An 18203-nucleotide genomic window follows, 5' to 3' on the forward strand; every position below is an offset into this window, starting at 1 on the left:
TGAGATCCGTCGGCTCGTCAGTGCTGCGAGACCTAGATGGGCCCCGTGGAGACTAGAGAGTAACACTGATGACTAGGGTGCGATATGTAGAAGTGTTGTTTATCTCTATCGTACCGGGGACAGAACCTGAGTTTCAGTGTCTGTGAATCAGCCGCCACCTGATTAGTGGCTACTTATCCGCTACAAGATTGGCCTATCAACGCCCCCAGTGTATTCTTAGCAGAGTGGGTGCATCGACCAGGCCAGGGCCGTCGCCTCGGGGTGCCAGTGCAGTGTGCAGTGCCAATGCTAGAACGTTTCTTCTCCCGGCGCCTGGGAATCATGCCTCTTCCTTCTTCTTCAACTTACACACTCCTACTTGCAGGGCAGACGATATCTATTTCGAGTCTCAAGTTATTCCTCCGAAGCAGTGAAGCACCTAAGCGGCCTCGATCTATTCTTATTCCACATCAGACAACTATACGAAACTCTCCTGCCGACTTCATCATCCACAATTTCCGCCTCAAGCCATCACCTCTGGGCATGCCTTGATACGCGATTCACCACATCTCGTTGTTGCGCAAGTGATTTCTCTTGAATGTCATGGCACAACACAATGTGAGTACCTAGATATGGAAATCTAACGCACCTTGATTACCGTCCACCTTTTTTCCCCCACACGATCCTTTTAAGTATTTGTACTTTTACTCTCGTGCCTCTCACTTTCACTCACACTCACTCACCTCACAAAGCTGTGAGGTCGCGATCGCGATTGGGCCCATTCTCTAACTCGACACTCAGGATTCCAACGCCTCTGACCCTGGTGCTCAATCTATGCCAGGGCCGATGACCAATCAATCGAGTTTGGACAGCGCAGCCAAGGAAGCTGGGGCAGATTCAGCCTTTCCATACGGCACACGTTCCCGTAACAGAACTGGTACCTCGCGTATTAACTACGCCGAGGACAGGGACATTGATGGTGATGTTTATGACTACTATCACGACAAAAAGGACAGTGATTCCAAAAAGACTTCACGTCAGTCCAGTGCTGCTGTGAATGGCGATGCGCCTCGTGGCGGTGCAAGCTCGCGCAAGGCTGGCACAGATGAGCCAAAGGCAGCGCAGGCAGCGAATGCTCCCAAGGAGCAACGGTTGGGCAGTTCAAACAATTTGCCCACGGCAACGCAGCAGCCGGCTGCTTCACAGCCCGCACGGAAGCGCAAGGTCGCGGGCAATACAGCCGGTTCCATTAACCCAGCGACATCCGTCAATAATTCGACCAAAAAAGCAGCAGCATCCGGAACGACTCCGTCTATCGTATGGCCAGAAACTAATATGCTGACTTTTGACAACTGCAAAAGTCGCCCTGTCAATGGTAAAATGGTGGCCGATGATGGTACATCGCTGGAGCCAAATGGTAACATGCTTCCTTCAAAGTGGCCCACCAGAAATTCGGACCAAACGTGGCTAACCTGGCGACGCAGATCATGTGTACCTTGTCTGTGAGCCACCTGGAGAACCCTATTACCTGGGTCGCATCATGGAGTTCCTTCATGTGCAGAATGACAGCAGCAAACCCGTGGAAGCTGTTCGCATCAACTGGTACTACAGACCCAAGGACATTGGCCGAAAGTCTACAGACCTCCGAATGGTGTTTGCGACGATGCACTCCGACATCAGCCCGTTAACGGCGCTACGCGGAAAATGTCAGATTCACCACAAGGCTGAGATTGAGGATATGGAATTATATCGAAAGGCTCATGACACCTTTTGGTACGATAAGCTGTACGATCGCTATATCCAGAAGAACTACGACTTGATTCCGACGCGTTCTATTGTCAACGTCCCAGCCAATGTGAAAAAGGTTCTGGACGAGCGCTGGAAATACGTGCTAGTCGAGCAGGGGCGTGGCAAGGAGCTCACTAGCGCCGTTAAGCTCTGCAAGCGATGCGCCGGCTATTGCGCAAGGTACGTACCTACTGACTTACACTGCCTGCCCCACGTCCCACATCCACATCATCACAAACCCATGCTTCAGTGGCTGACATGATTGGTTGTGTTTAGCAACGACTCGGTCGACTGTGCAGTGTGTCAGAACACATACCATATGAATTGCGTGAACCCACCTCTATTGAAGAAGCCATCCAGAGGCTTTGCCTGGTCGTGTGCAGCATGCAGTCGAGCCCAGGAAAGGAAGCTGGAGGCTCGTAATACACCTAATGTTAATGATCCAAGCTTCGATGCCGAAGATGATGATCCTATGGATGAGGAGGACGAGGAGATGCAGGGGCTTGAGACTAATCGTACCAGCCCCGAAGAAGGAGAACATACTCACCATGAGGGCACTGCCGAGCAAATCTACCAGGCCTCGCTTTGGCCGTACCGGTATCTGGGAATGCATTGCAAGCCCGAGGACGCACTCGATTACGACGACAGAATTTATCCCCGCGCAAGTACGAGAATTGGACCCAGGAATCAAGCAAATGTTTCCCCGTGGCCTGGAAAACCGGTCGAGTACGTTAAACCGCTTGAGATCAAGAAAAACGGCAAGAAAGACACCAAATCCAAGGAAGCATTGGCTGCTATTGAAGCCGATAAGATCTCACGCGGGAAGCGACCGAAGTGGGTTCAAGACATGCCACCCGGCTACACAGCTCGGGGAGAAGATTTTGACGACGACGACCCCAAATGTACTGCAACTCGCATGTGGATTCCCCCCCCAGAGAAAGTGATTGAAGAGAAGGACATTAACGAGTACATGGAAAAGGCCAAAGGGATGGCAAAAGATCTTGGATTGCCAGAACGTTCGACCAACCTGCAAGACGTGGCTGCCAACAAATTGTTTCTTGCAGAATTCAACATGGAACATGCTCTCAAGGATCTTTCTGAGACCAAGAAAGAGGCATTCAAAGAACCAGAACTGACACCAACAGAGCAAAAGAAGTTTGAGGAAGCAGTGATAAAATACGGCTCTGAACTCTATCTTGTGAGAAAGCATGTCAAAACTATGCACTATGGCATGGTAACTCGTTACTACTACGCCTGGAAAAAATCGGCACGTGGGAAGCAGGTCTTGGAGAACCAGGCCGGTCGCAAAGGAAAGAAGGAGGCCAAGAGAGCAGAAGCCGCTGCCAGTAAGTTGGCAGATGATGTTGCGGATAACGATGATGATTCTGCGTTTGATATTGAGAAAGCAAGTCAGAAAAAGCAAGGATTTATGTGTCAATTTTGCTCCACGACTTTCTCGCGACAATGGAGGCGCGCTCCGAACCCCGTTCCTGGGATCGTCAACGATGGGGGCTCGAAGAACTCGAATAAGGAAAAGGGCCAAGAGCGGGTGGTAGCTTTGTGCCGTCGCTGCGCTGAGTTATGGCGCAGATATGCTATTCGATATGAAGATGTGGACGAGGTGTCCAAGAAGGTCAACCAGGGCAGCGGTCGAAGCTGGAAACGGAAGCAAGACGAGGACCTTCTCAGGGAGTTACAAGTCGCGAAGGAAATGGGCATGATGACGCCGGAACGGGCTCCGACTCCTTCAACAACCCCAGCCGCTGCCGCGGTACAAGAACCGCCACGGAAGAAGCTTAAAGGTGCAGCTTCTGACAAGGATGTGGATAATGGTCACTCGGATGCTGCTAGTGCAGCCGGCTCTACCACTTCCAAGAAGAAGGACAAGAGTGTGGAAAACCTTCCAGTCCCCGCAATCCCCAAACCTCTTGTGCTGCCTTGTGCAGTCTGTGGTCAACTGGAACCTCAGGGGGACCAGCACTTGTCGTGCCGCGAATGCCGCCTGACGGTACACCGCAATTGCTATGGCATCATGGATAATCGAAACTCCGGGAAATGGACTTGTGATATGTGTGCAAACGATAAAAACCCACAAGTCTCGATCGTATGTTGCCTCAAACCCATCTATACGCCTGCGCTAACGTCGACCTAGCATTATAAGTGTGTTCTTTGTCCCATTGAATACACAGAACATGATTTCGTGGAACAGCCGAAAATAACACATCACAAAAAGAAGATGTCGGAGAAGGATCGTGAGCGAGAACGCCTGGAGATTCAGCAAGCTCGGAAAGCTGCGGACTTTTACCGCAAGAAGCAGGAAGAGATGAATCGCCCCATCAACCCTCGGGAACCACTCAAGAGGACCGCGGACAACAATTGGGTCCATGTTACCTGCGCTGTTTGGACCCCAGAAGTCAAGTTTGGTAACGCCAAAGCACTGGAGCCTTCGGAAGGCATTCCTTCGATTCCCAGGAGCAGATATGATGAGACTTGTCAAGTGTGCAACAAACAGGATGGAGCCTGTGTGTCGTGTCATCAGTGTCGCATTCCATGTGAGTCCCAATGAGAGAGAAGAAAAAGATTGGCCATCCTAACCAGAATACAGTCCACGCGGAATGCGCTCGGCAACATGGACACGTTCTCGGATTTGAAGTGACATCTGTGAAGAGTACGCGAAGAGACCAGTTTAACATCGTGGCCATCAATGGGGAGAGTGGCATCATGTCGGCAACCGTGTGGTGTAAGGATCACGCCCCCACGAAGACGACAATTCATCAGATGCAAGATATTGTGGATGAATTGGGACTTAATGCTTTGCAGCTCTATGTACAGAACTACAAGCAGGCCGACCTGGCACTGACAGGTACGGTCCGCAAGGCCAATCTCATGACAAACGCCGCCAAGTTGTCAGGTACAACGACTCAGCCTGGCCTACGCAGGTCCTCGACAACAAATATTCCCAATGGCGGGTGGGGTCAGCAGCGAAATGGGGACACGGGAGACGTGGCATCGGACTCAAAACAACCAGGAGAAAAGGTCTGCATCACCTGTGGTATTGACACCAGCCCGAAGTGGTGGCCGATTGATAATTCGCAGGAACGCGAACTCACCAACGGGCATTACGGCACACTCGGGAGCGAGGCGCAGAAATTCGTAGAACAGAGACGATTCCAATGCCACAAGTGTCGAAAGGCCCAGCGTACAGCAAAGCCGCACCCGCGGCGGTCTCCTCTCATGGCAGAAGCTCCATTACCTACGACTCACGGCTCAGGCATACAAGGTACGACAACACATGTTTTGCGCAGTCCGCCTCAGATGGTGCCTGCTCCTCGTGAAACCAATCCTTCTGCTGCTTATGCCTGGCCTCCACCAGTTCATGCTCCGACAGTTCCTCCACCACCAATGCAAGCACCTGCACTCGTCGCAGATCATGCACTGGGCGCCCGGCCTCCTCCCCCTGCCCCATACGCACCCCTCCCACCTCAACGACCATCATATAGTGACTGGGGACGACCTGCAAGCCAACAAGGTTCGCCTCCTCGACACATCAATGGAGGAGTCCCAATTCACAATGCACCACCGATATCCACACTGTCTTCATTGCGACCACCTCCAGCTGTGGGACCTGCGCTTGGATCTTCACCACCTGCACCACCGCCAGCAAACCATCATGGTGGCCCCGCGTCGCAGCCCTATACCAACGGACTTCCTCCATCACCTCGACGACTGAATGGACCAGCGCCGCCGCCTCGTTATACTCATCCGTATCAAACCCACGGACACAACGCTCCTCCGCCTGCTCCTCCTGCGTCGCATTTACCACCAACCCTGACGAATGGGGCACCACCACCTCCGCCGCGGCACGATGGTTTCTCTCATGAGCTTCACCCGCAGAGGCCGCCTTATCCTGCTCCTCATGGGAGCCCAACAGGCCCTCGAAATGGACCACAGCCTCCCTCAAGTCGCCCGGCGAGTGGAGCGAGCGCCAGCCCCTCGCTACGCAATCTCCTTTCTTGATCAGAAGAATACAGGAGAGTAATTGCCCGATGAAAATGGACAACGCTTGAGCACACAGGGGAGACACTAATGAGAGTCGAAGAGAGCGAGCAACGGAGTTTTTGCTCGTCTAGATGAGTTGGATTGGGATAAAATCCTTCCATCTATATAGTATATACCAACGGGCCAAGAGGATTGTGAGCTTCTGAAGTTGGTTCTGAGTGGGCAGGACTGATTGACTCATCAAAGGCTTTGATGCAACCCACCATCTGGAACGGGATTCGCAATTGGGTATGTACGTATGTATGAATGAATGGGAGTTAGCGGGATGCAAGTGAAAGCTGTCTTGTTCGAGTCCTTTAGGTATTGTTGCAAAATCACACTAGAAGTATGCGGCGAACTTCGCCGTTTAGTTTATTTTAGACCAAATTAGGAAAATGTTTCAACGCATATCCGTAACAGCCGAGGAACGTAACACCAGTTCGAGCAATTCAATTGTGAGCGGCCTGAGTGGCGAAGGAAATTCCCAAGGAAATTCCCCAGGAAAATGAATATCAATATAGAGACGGACGGCTATATAACAAGAATCTACCTTGGGAACTTCAAGTACCTATGCAGCTTACTTAAGGTATCCGGGAACTCCAGAGGGCCCACAGATGAGGTTGAGCTTAACTAGATCGGGCTAGTGTCTTTTCGCGGTGTTTCCAATTTGAGGTACGTAGCACTGCCTACCTACTATACCTAGGATGTAAGGTAAAGGTAATGCCAGCTAAAGGAACCTGCCTTATGCTCAAGGCTGATTGATGGCTGATGTGGCTCAGACTCTAACTAGAGCCTCTCAGCTCAGCTTCCAACATCAGCCAAAGACAACATCTCGACATTCAACTTTTCCTCTCCCCTTTTCGGCACTGTGTCGCTCTCTCTGCTCGGCATCAACTCTCGCTGTAATCCTATGGAAGCAAGCGGATAGGCAAACCACATTGTGATTGATAATTCTTCCTTTTGTTCAATTACGACGCATCGCCAGCAACCACAACCACAACCACAACCACAACCACACCTGTCCCTGACGATCAACATCTTGCTGAACAGCACGCAGCTCTCTCCTCGTCCTTCGGACTGCATAGCGAATCTCTGATTACTGGCGTCTGCTGTGACGAAGCTGAGAGACGATTAATTGCACATTGGAGAGGGTTCCAAGTCAGCGTATCACCATATTCACAACATATCATGGCGCAAGTACTTCTGGACCTCTTCTACTCGTTCGGGAACTGTCTTAACTGCTTTCCCGGAAACCCCAACCTCAAGATCAACAACCGGAGCTTCAAGATCTTAAGATTACTTGGAGAGGTAGACTAACGAACACCGCGCTCTTATACTCCACGTTGCTGACATTGGCCAGGGCGGCTTCTCTTACGTATACCTCGTCGAAGATACCTCAAGCCACGAACTTTTCGCACTTAAAAAGATCCGATGTCCTTTTGGCGCTGAATCGGTACAGCAGGCCATGCGTGAAGTCGATGCCTATCGGCTCTTTTCTCACGTTCCAACCATCATATCCGCTGTCGACCATTCCGTCGCAACCGAGCGCGGCGCCGACGAGGCGACAAAAACCGTTTATGTCCTTCTGCCATACTATAAGCGCGGTAATTTGCAGGACATGATCAACGCAAACTTGGTCAATCATGACCGGTTCCCTGAGCGTCGTCTCATGTTGCTCTTCCTCGGAGTGTGCAAGGCTCTGCGTGCCATGCACGACTATAAGCCTGCCGTGGAGCGCATGCACATGGGTCGGGAAGAGGATGAGCTGAACCACGGCGAGAGAAACAACACGCGAGGAAAGCGAACCGAGGAAGAAGAGGAGGGCGAGCAAGAACGGGGTTTGCTGGAGGAGGAGAACCAAGTCAGTGGAGGCAGGTCAATTCAGCACTACGCCCACAGAGATATCAAACCAGGTAAGGCCACCCATCAGGGTATTTGTCTCATTCATGCTCCCATGCTCACCTCTATTTTCAGGCAACATAATGATCGATGATTCCGGCTCAACCCCGATCCTCATGGATTTAGGATCCGTCGCTCCGTCGCCAATTCCTGTTACGTCACAGTCTCTGGCCCTCCAGATTCAAGACACGGCCGCTGAACATTCAACCATGCCCTACCGTGCCCCCGAGCTTTTTGATGTTCAGACTGGCATGGTAATTGATACAAAAGTTGATATTTGGTCCATGGGCTGCACTCTCTACGCCTGCCTTGTCGGCAAGTCCCCCTTTGAGATGCGCTCAGACGAGACAGGTGGTACTCTATCTCTATGTGTTCTCGGTGGCGATTGGCGCTTCCCCGACGAAGGACCTGCTGGCGTCAAGCGTTCTAACAGCATGCGCCCGCATCAAGGACAACAGCAACAACAAGCACCCGCGGTTGATATCAGCGAGCCGATTCGCGATGTCGTCAGGAAGTGTCTGTCTGTTGAACCTGCTGAACGACCGGATATTCACGAGTTAATCGAAATGGTTGAAGAAGTTATCGAGGAGCTTCCTGATGACTCCCATTAGATACCGGCACGACGCATGTTTTGAATTGTGCAGCAGAGCGACGATTTGGATTTGAATACCAATAAAGATACCTGCCTCCTTTGTTGCTCTCATACAGCTGGTTGGGTGACCCCCCGGATTCGACGGTTGATTGTGTTACATTTCTTTTTTATCACTTGAAGGAGACGGCGTTTAGGGTTTTGAATGATAGAGCCATTTGCTGGTAATTAACTAAGTTCTTGTCTGGTAGCCGTCCCTGCCAGCCACTCCCTATTTACGTGCCGTCTTGAGAGCTGCCGCTTATCTGCATGTCCTGCTCACAAAAGCAAGCTTTGCAATCTTAGCAGTAACCCGCGTATGCGAGGAAGAGCGGTTAGGTCAGACTTTTACGTCAAATCACGAAGACGCGCACCTCTGAGCCTGAGCAGACACAATTTTCCCACTCCGAATCGCCCTACAGCTTGAGCTTGAAAGTTGCTACCTCAAACGGTCGCAATGTGATCGGGAACTTTCCATCCTCCTTCTGGATCTCTTCCAACTCATCCTCTAGGATGTTCGTCTTGGTAACACGCTTGACATCAAAACTAGTTTCAATAACTCCACGACTGCGGCCTCCCAAGGACTCATACACACGAAGAACAATGCTCTGGCCCTTGTTGATGCGCAGGCCATCATCTCGGCCGACGTCTTCGTCATCCTGGCCTCGCTTGATCGTGTCCAGTACAAGGGAATCAGACTCATCAATATTGACAAGCTTGATCGGCGCACTCGACACACTTTCCAAGACGGCCTTTGAGGCAGTGACGGGCTTCAGGGGATTGTTGAAAGCATAAGCAGCCTTAACAGTAGTAGACGATAGACAACCCTTGTGAGGTAGGATGGCCCATCGGATGGAATGACGTCCCATATCTGCGTTGGCATCAGGCGCCTTGGGTGCCCGTAGGAGCGAAAGCCGCATCGTCTTGCCTGCAGTCGCAAAACCATACTTGCTGTCATTGAGAATAGAAACGCCGTAGTTGTTCTCCGAGAGATCAGCAAACTTGTGGCAGCACACCTCAAACTTGGCCATGTCCCAGCTTGTGTTGTAATGAGTTGGCCGCTTGGTGATGCTGAAAGCGGTCTCGTAGGAGGCCTCGGTATTGACTACATTGACAGGGAACTCGACCTTGAGGAACTTGGAGTCCTCATGCCAGTTGACGTCTGCTCTGACATCAACCCGAGAAGGTTGCCCTTTGAGGGCTGCAGAGAGGGTGGTGTATGACTTGATGTAACTGTTCTCGCTGATCTTGACATCAGTGACCAGGGTGACTCGATGAGGCTTCTGTTCAAAAATCTTTGTCTTTCCATATTCGACCTTTCTGCGTGCGTCGAGATGGTAAACCTCTACATCCCATGCTTGCCAGTAAAGAGGAATATCATCAAAGATGACAAACTTGTTTGCCTCTCCACCCTTTTCAATAACCTCACGATCGTTGACCACATCGTAAAGGGATGTAATGACACCGCTTTCGACGACAACGCGGAGTTGCTCGTTTTGAAGGACATAAACATCAGTAGACTGCTCCATGACGGTAACGGCTGGCTTTTCTTCTTGTGTTTTAAACGTGCGGAGATTGAGCAGCTGGCCATCACCACAAGCAACACCGACTTCAGTGTCAGAAAGTTCGACGAGCTCCTTACGATGCCATGGCAGGGTATTGATGGCAACAGACTCGTTGAGGCAGGTTGAGAATTCGCTAGAGATGTTGAGCGATTCATACAAATCCTTCAGGAGACGTTTACCAGTTTCAAAGACTTCAGCATAGACCTATGTCATATTAGCAAAGCTCCCACTGTCATGGAACGAAATACCTTATCCGAGTCATCGTAGCACATTTCAATGCTACTTCCTGGCAAACAGTCGTGGAACTGGCACAGGAGAACAGCCTCCCACATGTCGTCCAAATCCTTGGTCGGGTACTTATACGACTTGTTTTTGATTGATGCGAACGTTGCCAATTGTTCAATATCTCGCAGCATCACCTCGGCTTTTCGATTGTAATACTTGTTGTTGGCTTGTGTGGTGTACGTTCCTCTGTGTAGTTCAAAATATAGCTCCCCATACCATGTCGGGAATTCGCTGGCCTTGCGGTTGAGACGGTCGAAGTAGTCATCAACTGTCAGCCCCATCTTGATCTTTGGGATACCGCCGATAGTGTTGCTGATTCCGGCACATCGTCGGAGCTTTTCGAAGTGTTGCCAAGTTGGGCCACCGCCGCCATCACCCTTTCCAAAGACAAGTAGAGACGAACTGTCAACACGCATTGTTTTGTGGTTTGCAATGCTCCTCTTGAGATCACCGAAATCAGCGTTTGCTGTATATGTCTCGGAGGGAGGCATGTGGCAGATGACCTGACTTCCATCAGGGCTTACCCACATGAAAGTTGTGTGAGGAAAGTTGTTGATGTTATTCCAGCTCAGTTTCTGTGTCAGAAAACGGTCCATACCAGCTAATCGGCAAAGCTGTGGGAGCTGGCTTGAGTATCCGAATGTGTCTGGCAGCCAAAAGGTTCGACATCGAGAACCAAACTCGGCCTCGAAGAACCTCTGGCCATAAAAGAACTGGCGGACAAGTGATTCACCGCTGGGCAAGTTTGTGTCGTGCTCGACCCAGCTGCCACCAATAGGATGAAATTGACCCTCCTTTACCTTCTGCTTGACACGTTTGTATGCAGCAGGATAGTACGTCTTCAGCCATTTGTATTGCTGGGCTTGGGAGCAGGCAAAGTTGGATTCTGGGTAGCGATCCATGAGGTCGCATTGGTTCATCCACGATCGAACAACCTTGCGCTTTGTTTCAGCCCAGGGCCATAGCCAACAGCTGTCGATGTGGCAATGACCGATTCCAAAGACGACAGGTTCCTTTCCCCCTTCGTACACCTTATGAGAGTCCACATCAGGGCCAAGAATTTCACGAGCAATCTCGCGGCATTTAAGGATCGATTCCTGATTGTTGACCTCAAAAGTGTTGATGATCTTCATGGCAACAGATAAAGCATGGTTCTGTTCAGCTGAGTTCTCGGGCAGTTCTCGAGCAGCATCGCCAATCTCCCACATATCTAAGTGGAGTTTGCGAGCTGGAACATTGATGGCGACTATGTCGGCCTTGCTGAGGTTGAAACGCCTGTTGGGATCCGGCGGTGCAATGGTTGTCGTGCCGTTAGGGGCGTTTCCAAACATGCCGTTACAGGCCATTTCGATGTAAATTGTGTGCTCCTCTCCGTCACGGAATGAGTCGGGAATGATCCATTCAATGCGCTCACCGCTACCAGTGAGGCCTTGGATGGGAACACCATCTTCGGTCCAAATGGTGCCCTCATTGTTGGCATCCCAGTGAAGCTCAATGAGCTCTTCATCCTTTGCTTCATCCGGTATACGCAGGACGACCTTAAACCAATGAGTGGACCACGAGGGCCCAAAAGAGGTACCGGTATGGGTCTCCTTGAACTCGTGGCTTGTAGCTTCTTCAAAAGTTGGCCTGGTGAGATCCGGTGCATCCCACACTGACAGCTGAACATGAGGTTTGCCCGAGTATCTACCGTTGTACATGTTCCTAGGAGGCATGTTAGTTCTTTAAATTTCCGAGTGAGTGAGCTGATGATGCCATACGCTTGCAGGTTCACCTTATAATACTGTCCTGACTTGTAGAACGGTTCAATGCGGCCTTTCAGAATGCTTGTTTTTGGAACGCCGACAGGCCTTTCCGCGAAGAGAGGGTAGGAGGAGCCATCTCCCTTGTTTTCGCTGCCACCACCCATAGTGTAAATGTCGAGATGCCCAGGAGCAGGAGGAGCAGATCGATTTGAAAGGCGCCGAAGCTTTCCGGAAGATGAGTGTAGCGGCTGGTCTTCTGGTGAAGGGGAATGACGACGACAGGCTGCCGAGGTCGAGTGAAGGCGGTCGAATGTGTTGTCGATACTGTAAAGTAATTGTGAGCGGTTGCTTGGCACTTTAGCGGTATCGTCAAGCAATGAAGAATGAAGAATGAAGAATGAAAGAAGGAGCAGAATCTCGAGTTGGGGCACAGCACGAAGGGAGGAGGAGAGCTAAATTGGTATTGTATAAAGTAAGATAACTAATCCGCGTATGTTCAGAGAGGAGTGTTGGACGTATGTCAGTGAAGCGTGGGAAGATTTGTGTTAAGCTTTGTGTTAGGTCAAGTGAGCTCCATTGAGCTTCACGGAGGCGAAGACAGCTGCCGAGCGATGTATTGACAAAAAGGTCTCTGCATACCGCCACCTATCGATCGGCAGAATAATGTTGATGTATTTTTTTTCGATATCCAAGAACGCCAAGCTGAAATGGAGGCGGGGAATGCCCACTACAAGGTGGCCATCGAGTACCTTGACAGGGGTTGAAGCGCTTGCGGCACAGCAACCGGGGCAGAGGACACACTAGACTCGGAACGAACAACACTCTAAGCCAAGCAGAGTTTGGGAATGGGTCCAGGTGATTCACTGATCGGAATTTGGGGATCTGTTGGTGCGGGGAGATGGATCCGATGCTTCAACTTGATGCAGCATAAATCACGTACCTCATCACGTTGGTATACGATTCTTGATCAATAAATGATACTCAGATAGAAACCAGTCGCAATATTATAGAAGTCGGCACATCAAAGGAGCTTTGGACAGAACAGTTGCCGTGGGTTGGCGAAGAGTAATAATAGGACAACGATTTAGTGTTGAGGATAAGTACTAAGTTAGGGAGAATGCGAAGAGCGTCACGGGTTGATAGATCAGAGTTGCAATAAGCCTTGGGAAATGGAACACAATATTTATTTACACTTTCTTAGGTAACTACCTGGGAGGCCTTTTTCCATCTGTGATTTGACCTTCGGCAGCCACGATCTAGGTTGGAATTGAAGTACAACAGGTCGGTATTACAGCAAGTCACATTCACGGGCACGAAGCGACCTTCTCTTTCAGTCAGATGTTCCAAATATTACCTACCTACCCACCTACCTACCTACCTTAACCTAATTACCTACTAGATATGAACGGAAGCATCAAGTCACCAAAGTGCAGCAGATCTCACCCATATCAAGGCAAAAAAACAAAACAAAAAAAAAGGTGAGAGCATTAAGCCGGGAATGCCCAGCTTCAGTGAGTAGGTAGTGCTAAGGCAGTTCGTTGAATACGTAAAAAAGTGAGAACATACAAGGTAGCAGATCGTGGTCTGTGAAAGTTTCATTAAAGTTACCGTAATCTCTCGCAATATCCATCACAACCAGTAAGCCAATTGTGGGTGAAGTGATTTCGCGGCCTGAGTCGGATCTAGCAAACCTGACAAAGGCTGGAGATTTATACCTTGGGCTGCCAGGCTGCGTACAAACGAATCTAGTTGCTCACTTCTCACTCACTCACTGAATCTCAGAAAACGAGACCAAACATCATCGATTTACGAGGTGTTAGGCAAGGTGCCTAACTACCCAGGGACCTTACCTACTGTAGTTGCCTGGCTGTCTGACATTGTCACCTCATCCCTCCCTCACCGGTTCACTCATCACCTTGAAGCCCAGGCCAGCCTGCAGAACATGTCGCCTTAAAGCGAGGGAATATCGAACGATTCCTCGCCCTTCATGAGCTGTTTTACTGCCGAGTGCCCCGTACAGTACGCACTGCCCAACCCAGTCTGCCAGCCCAAGCGATTCAATGCTACGATAATCGATTTTTACCATGCCATTTCCCGCTCTTTTTGGCATTTCCCCTCTTGTCTCATCGCTGATCATTGAAATGCAGTGCTACTAGTAGAATACGGCAGTTCGACCACTCTCACGGTTCTACGAGGTGTCAGTGCTCGGTTTCTTTCCAAATTAGTAACACTCCCGAACTATGTTTTGTCTCCGCAGCCACAGATTTGAGAAACAGCTGTCCAGATGGAAATATCTTCATTTATGTCGATTGTATGTATACGCTCAGCTCGCGTACAACTGCCTACCGGGTCCACTACCAGGCAGACCTACATTGAAGTCCTAGTAAAAACCAACAATCAACCCAAATATGCCATGCTAGAAAAAGGTATCATCGATGTATGTATGCCATGAGAAACAGATATAAAAATGGAGATGCTCTTGACTCCAGTGTGTAAGTTCGTTGTGGACCATCACCCGCCGTGTTGTTGCGCCTTTCCCTGAAAAAGAAACCAATGTACAAATGTGCCCATAATTGTTGGGTTTGTGTTATGTCGCCGGGATGTAGATGCTTCCTTGTCGTCATTAGAGAGGTTCCTCGCCCTGCCCTTCGGAAGAGGGCTGATTGTTGAGATGTTGAGTTGGGGGAATAATTCTTATGAGGTTTCACTCAGGTTATTGTTTCGGCTGCCTGAGCCAGTACCCGTGCCATGGTGGACAACCTCTGAAGCACCGTCTCCTGTGTATTCGATTTCGTCCTCATCGTCGTACAGCTCATCATCTTCCACTTCGTAGTATTCGTCGTCTTCAGCCAAGTCCTCGGCTTCGTCCATCTCGTCGTACTGCTCTGGCTCTGGCTCGTCCAGATCACTCTCGCTGTCGTTGTCGCTTTCGTCAAAGTTGAGTACACCCATTATAGGAACTTCAATCTTCTTGTACTGGCTCTTTATAAGGTTGTCGGCCATCTCGAATAGCTTGGTGTCCTTGTCCGGCTGTGTCTCACGATCCATGGAGAACTCGGCCTCTTCACGGTCGGCAAGCTGAACGTTGAGAGGCTCATTGGGTGACTCGGGTCCCTCGGGGATCTGCTTAACCCAGCGACGAACGACCTCAGTCCGTGCGATTTTATTCTGGTCTGTCCTTCGCCTCAAGCCGGATCTGAAATGGCGCTTCTCCCTTCTTCGCCTGCGCTGGATGCGATCTCTCACGTACCATGCCACAACTAACATAGACGCCTGCATCATATCTTGACACTTTTGTCTGTGCATGTTGGCCCAAGCCTGGCATCGTTGCTGTTGGTAGTTGGCAACAGCCTGACACCTCTGCTGATAATAGGCAGCGATACGAGAAACCATAGCAAGGTACTTTGGGTCGAGATTGGCACCGGCGATACTGGGAAGTTCGGGGGTTGTTGACTCGCTGGACTGTGGAGTGCTGCTGGAGCTAGGCCCAGAACTGCGGTTTGGCGATGAGGACGTTCTAGGCTGTGAAGTCGGAGGGGGAGGAGGAGCCATCATCGTGGGAGTATTGAGGCCTGTCAGACCGCTGAAGGGTTCTTGCATCGAGGCCTTTCGTTTCAGGTTGTTCTGTAAAGGCCTTTGGGCAGGAAGTTTAGGAAAGGAGTGGCTCTCCGGCGGGGGGGTCACCGGTGTAAAGGGGTTGACAGACGACATCATAGCCGCCATAAGGCGTTCTTCGCTGAGTGAGGTTTGAAGAGTATATATATGTATGTATGCTGAATGGTGATCCAGGTTGTCCAGGCGCACTGTTCCAGGTAAGGGACTGTGTGCTGGGATTAAATGGCGCTGCGGAGTGGGATATTCGACTATACAGGGGTTATGTTCCTCTTTTATCTTTCGAGCTGATTTGAATGTTTATATCGCGTTATTTGAAGAGTTTTATCGTGCGGTTGCTGTCAGGGTGGCCGTTGATGTCGAGGATCAAGGGCGTGTAAGTGGTAATGTGGGGAATTGTATCAGATCAGTTGAGCAAGACACAGGGTCGATGGCTGAGTTCTATCTCTGTATATAAGTGAATGGGCACAATAACGATGCGTAAGCGTAGGGCGTTGTGTTTGGCCAGCGAACGCGCACAAAGGGGATATATAGCTAGGTCAGAATCGACAGATGTGGTCGAGGGTTTGGCGCTTTCGGGCAGGGGGGTGCGGCGACGTCGTGTGGCAGCGGACCCAAAATGGGCTGAGGCTCTCTCGAGAATCGGCCCACGCCGACCCCGCGGGAAGATATGCTTATGCCATTGAATTTCCAGCAGCACATCTATCGCCCAAAAGTCGATGCTGTCGCTGTGAATGGTTGGGTGGCAGCTCCGTCTGTGTTGATTTTGGTCATATCAAACCTGGAACCGTCTTTCTACGGATGGCATGAGAAATACAGTGCATCCATCCAGGGAGCTGTGTCTGAATTCCAGTGTCTGTTTCTTCTGCATGGCTCACAGTTGAGCCTGGTACGGCACAGTTCAATGCCATGACCCAGATGACCGCTTGGAGGTTATCAAGGGGGTTCCCTGGCTCTCATGGAGACGGCCGCTCAATCTGATGCTGACTCTGGGCCTCTCTTGTGTTGTCTTGGAGATGTAGCATGTTGTTACTATGTGCTGTTCAGAGCTAGGTATGCTGTGATGTCTCTCGCAGCGATGGTGTTGTTTTCATCTCTCGTCGTTTCTTTCCTACCCAATTCCATGCCATATCTCATAGACCCCCATCTGACATGATTGCTTAAACCGGAAGTGATGCTGTCCTGTTGTGACAAGGCTGGTTTTCGGACTTCGTTCCTTGGTTCGCTGAGATTCTTGCCTTACCTGTTCAGTACAGCAGTTCATTCGGAAATGGATGGATCCCCATAGGCACGCGAGCTTGCCGACTGCTACGTTGGAGAGATTCCGTCATCTACTTTCCCCCTTCCCTTGTCCAAAAGAGGAGGACAGTCGCTTTACCGCCCAGCAGCATACCGTGTGCGCATTGGTTAAATTGAGACACATACATCGTGAGTCGGGGCTTGGGTTGGAGGGGTTGAGGTCCAGCTCCGGCAGCTTGGGCAGATTTGCAGGGCCATCTGGTGTTGAGGGATGATGATGACGCTAACATGGGACCACGATTTTACGACCCATGGAGTAGTTGATAAGTCCCACTGGTCTGTCACCTACCTCGTGCCCGAAACCACTCCGCACTGTATAATTTCTGCCTGCCGAGGATTCAGCTCTTATTAGGTTTCGATGGAAGTTCTAGTGTACAGTAGGTCTCGAGATATCACCCAGGAATGGGGTAACGAAATCTCTTGATGTAGCATTGATTTATGGCACCACATGTCCTTCCACTTCCCACATCAAGCTCCAGATGGGAACTCTATTTCCTGCATCCATACCGGCAGGTCTGTTTCCAGGCATGATCGATTGCTTAGAGGGAACCAGGCCCTGTAGATCTCGGAAAAGCCGCGAATCGCCATGCATTAGCTACCGTCGTTCGAGGGCGATGACTCTCGACTGTTTACTCACACGTTGTTCGCGAAGACCCGGGTCCCTCTCGTTGGTCAACGCCTCCATGGTCAGATATCTTCCTTCCGTTTCATGGCTACATGTGCTGTTCGCTTGTGGGTTCTGGCGCTGTCCATCTCCGTAAAATCTCTGGAGTACCTTGTCATAAAGTCCCTGGATCATCCATCAGGATCGGAATTACAAGCCAAGGGGTCCTACTATTACCGAATGTTCCTTTCCTCATTCGTTACTTGAAGATGAGGAGATTCTGTCGTTGCCGACCCTAGTAAAACAAATTGTTGAAAACTGTGTCCTAATAAACAAGATGATAGGTAGGTAGTTATGGCAGCCCGCTGTGGTGTTTCTATGCTCGTCGATGCAGACTTGGTCTCTCAGATGAAGCTGTTACATTGGCTCCTGCTCCTGGGCTCGGTGCGATTGGTTTTGATTTACCTACTAATTATCATTCCTCACCGATATATTCCATAACGCTCATATCCGCTGTTCCCCACCTGGTAACGACCAGAAACTGCCTACCTATAGAAGACTTGAAGCTGCTGTCTACCCAGCGCAAGCTGTAACTCACGGATTGTGTGCTATTCTCGTGCCAGCAACGAATCGCGTTGGTTCTATGATAAAACTGATTTACGATACTCGGAGCCACTTTTTTATGCCCCATACTACATATCACACCTTGCCTTACCTTATACCTTGTACCCAAGGTAGTTTCGGGCATCTCGCACCAGCGG

General features: G+C 50.4%; 4 protein-coding genes across 4 annotated transcripts; 2 read left to right on the forward strand and 2 right to left on the reverse strand.

Annotated features, from left to right (window-relative positions):
- Positions 1 to 582: 582 nt before the first annotated feature.
- Positions 583 to 5784, forward strand: FPRO_04808 (uncharacterized protein; the record flags this gene model as incomplete). The annotated part of the gene is made up of 6 exons (XM_031230358.1): positions 583 to 597; positions 781 to 1396; positions 1464 to 1947; positions 2044 to 3871; positions 3920 to 4319; positions 4373 to 5784. 6 exons carry the CDS (start codon positions 583 to 585, stop codon positions 5782 to 5784), a joined length of 4755 nt encoding a protein of 1584 aa, XP_031080503.1.
- A 1209-nt stretch (positions 5785 to 6993) lies between these two features.
- Positions 6994 to 8315, forward strand: FPRO_04809 (uncharacterized protein; the record flags this gene model as incomplete). The annotated part of the gene is made up of 3 exons (XM_031230359.1): positions 6994 to 7113; positions 7166 to 7718; positions 7780 to 8315. The coding sequence occupies 3 exons, from the start codon at positions 6994 to 6996 to the stop codon at positions 8313 to 8315; spliced, it is 1209 nt and encodes a 402-aa protein (XP_031080504.1).
- Positions 8316 to 8748: 433 nt separating this feature from the next.
- Positions 8749 to 12091, reverse strand: FPRO_04810 (putative alpha-mannosidase; the record flags this gene model as incomplete). The annotated part of the gene is made up of 3 exons (XM_031230360.1): positions 8749 to 10101; positions 10146 to 11886; positions 11943 to 12091. The coding sequence occupies 3 exons, from the start codon at positions 12089 to 12091 to the stop codon at positions 8749 to 8751; spliced, it is 3243 nt and encodes a 1080-aa protein (XP_031080505.1).
- A 2530-nt stretch (positions 12092 to 14621) lies between these two features.
- FPRO_04811 (uncharacterized protein) lies at positions 14622 to 15638 on the reverse strand (the record flags this gene model as incomplete). The annotated part of the gene is made up of 1 exon (XM_031230362.1): positions 14622 to 15638. One exon carries the CDS (start codon positions 15636 to 15638, stop codon positions 14622 to 14624), a length of 1017 nt encoding a protein of 338 aa, XP_031080506.1.
- Positions 15639 to 18203: the final 2565 nt, after the last annotated feature.

The sequence above is a fragment of the Fusarium proliferatum genome (assembly GCF_900067095.1).
Source record: "Fusarium proliferatum ET1 genome assembly, contig: FPRO_scaffold004, whole genome shotgun sequence".
NCBI lineage: Eukaryota > Fungi > Ascomycota > Sordariomycetes > Hypocreales > Nectriaceae > Fusarium > Fusarium proliferatum.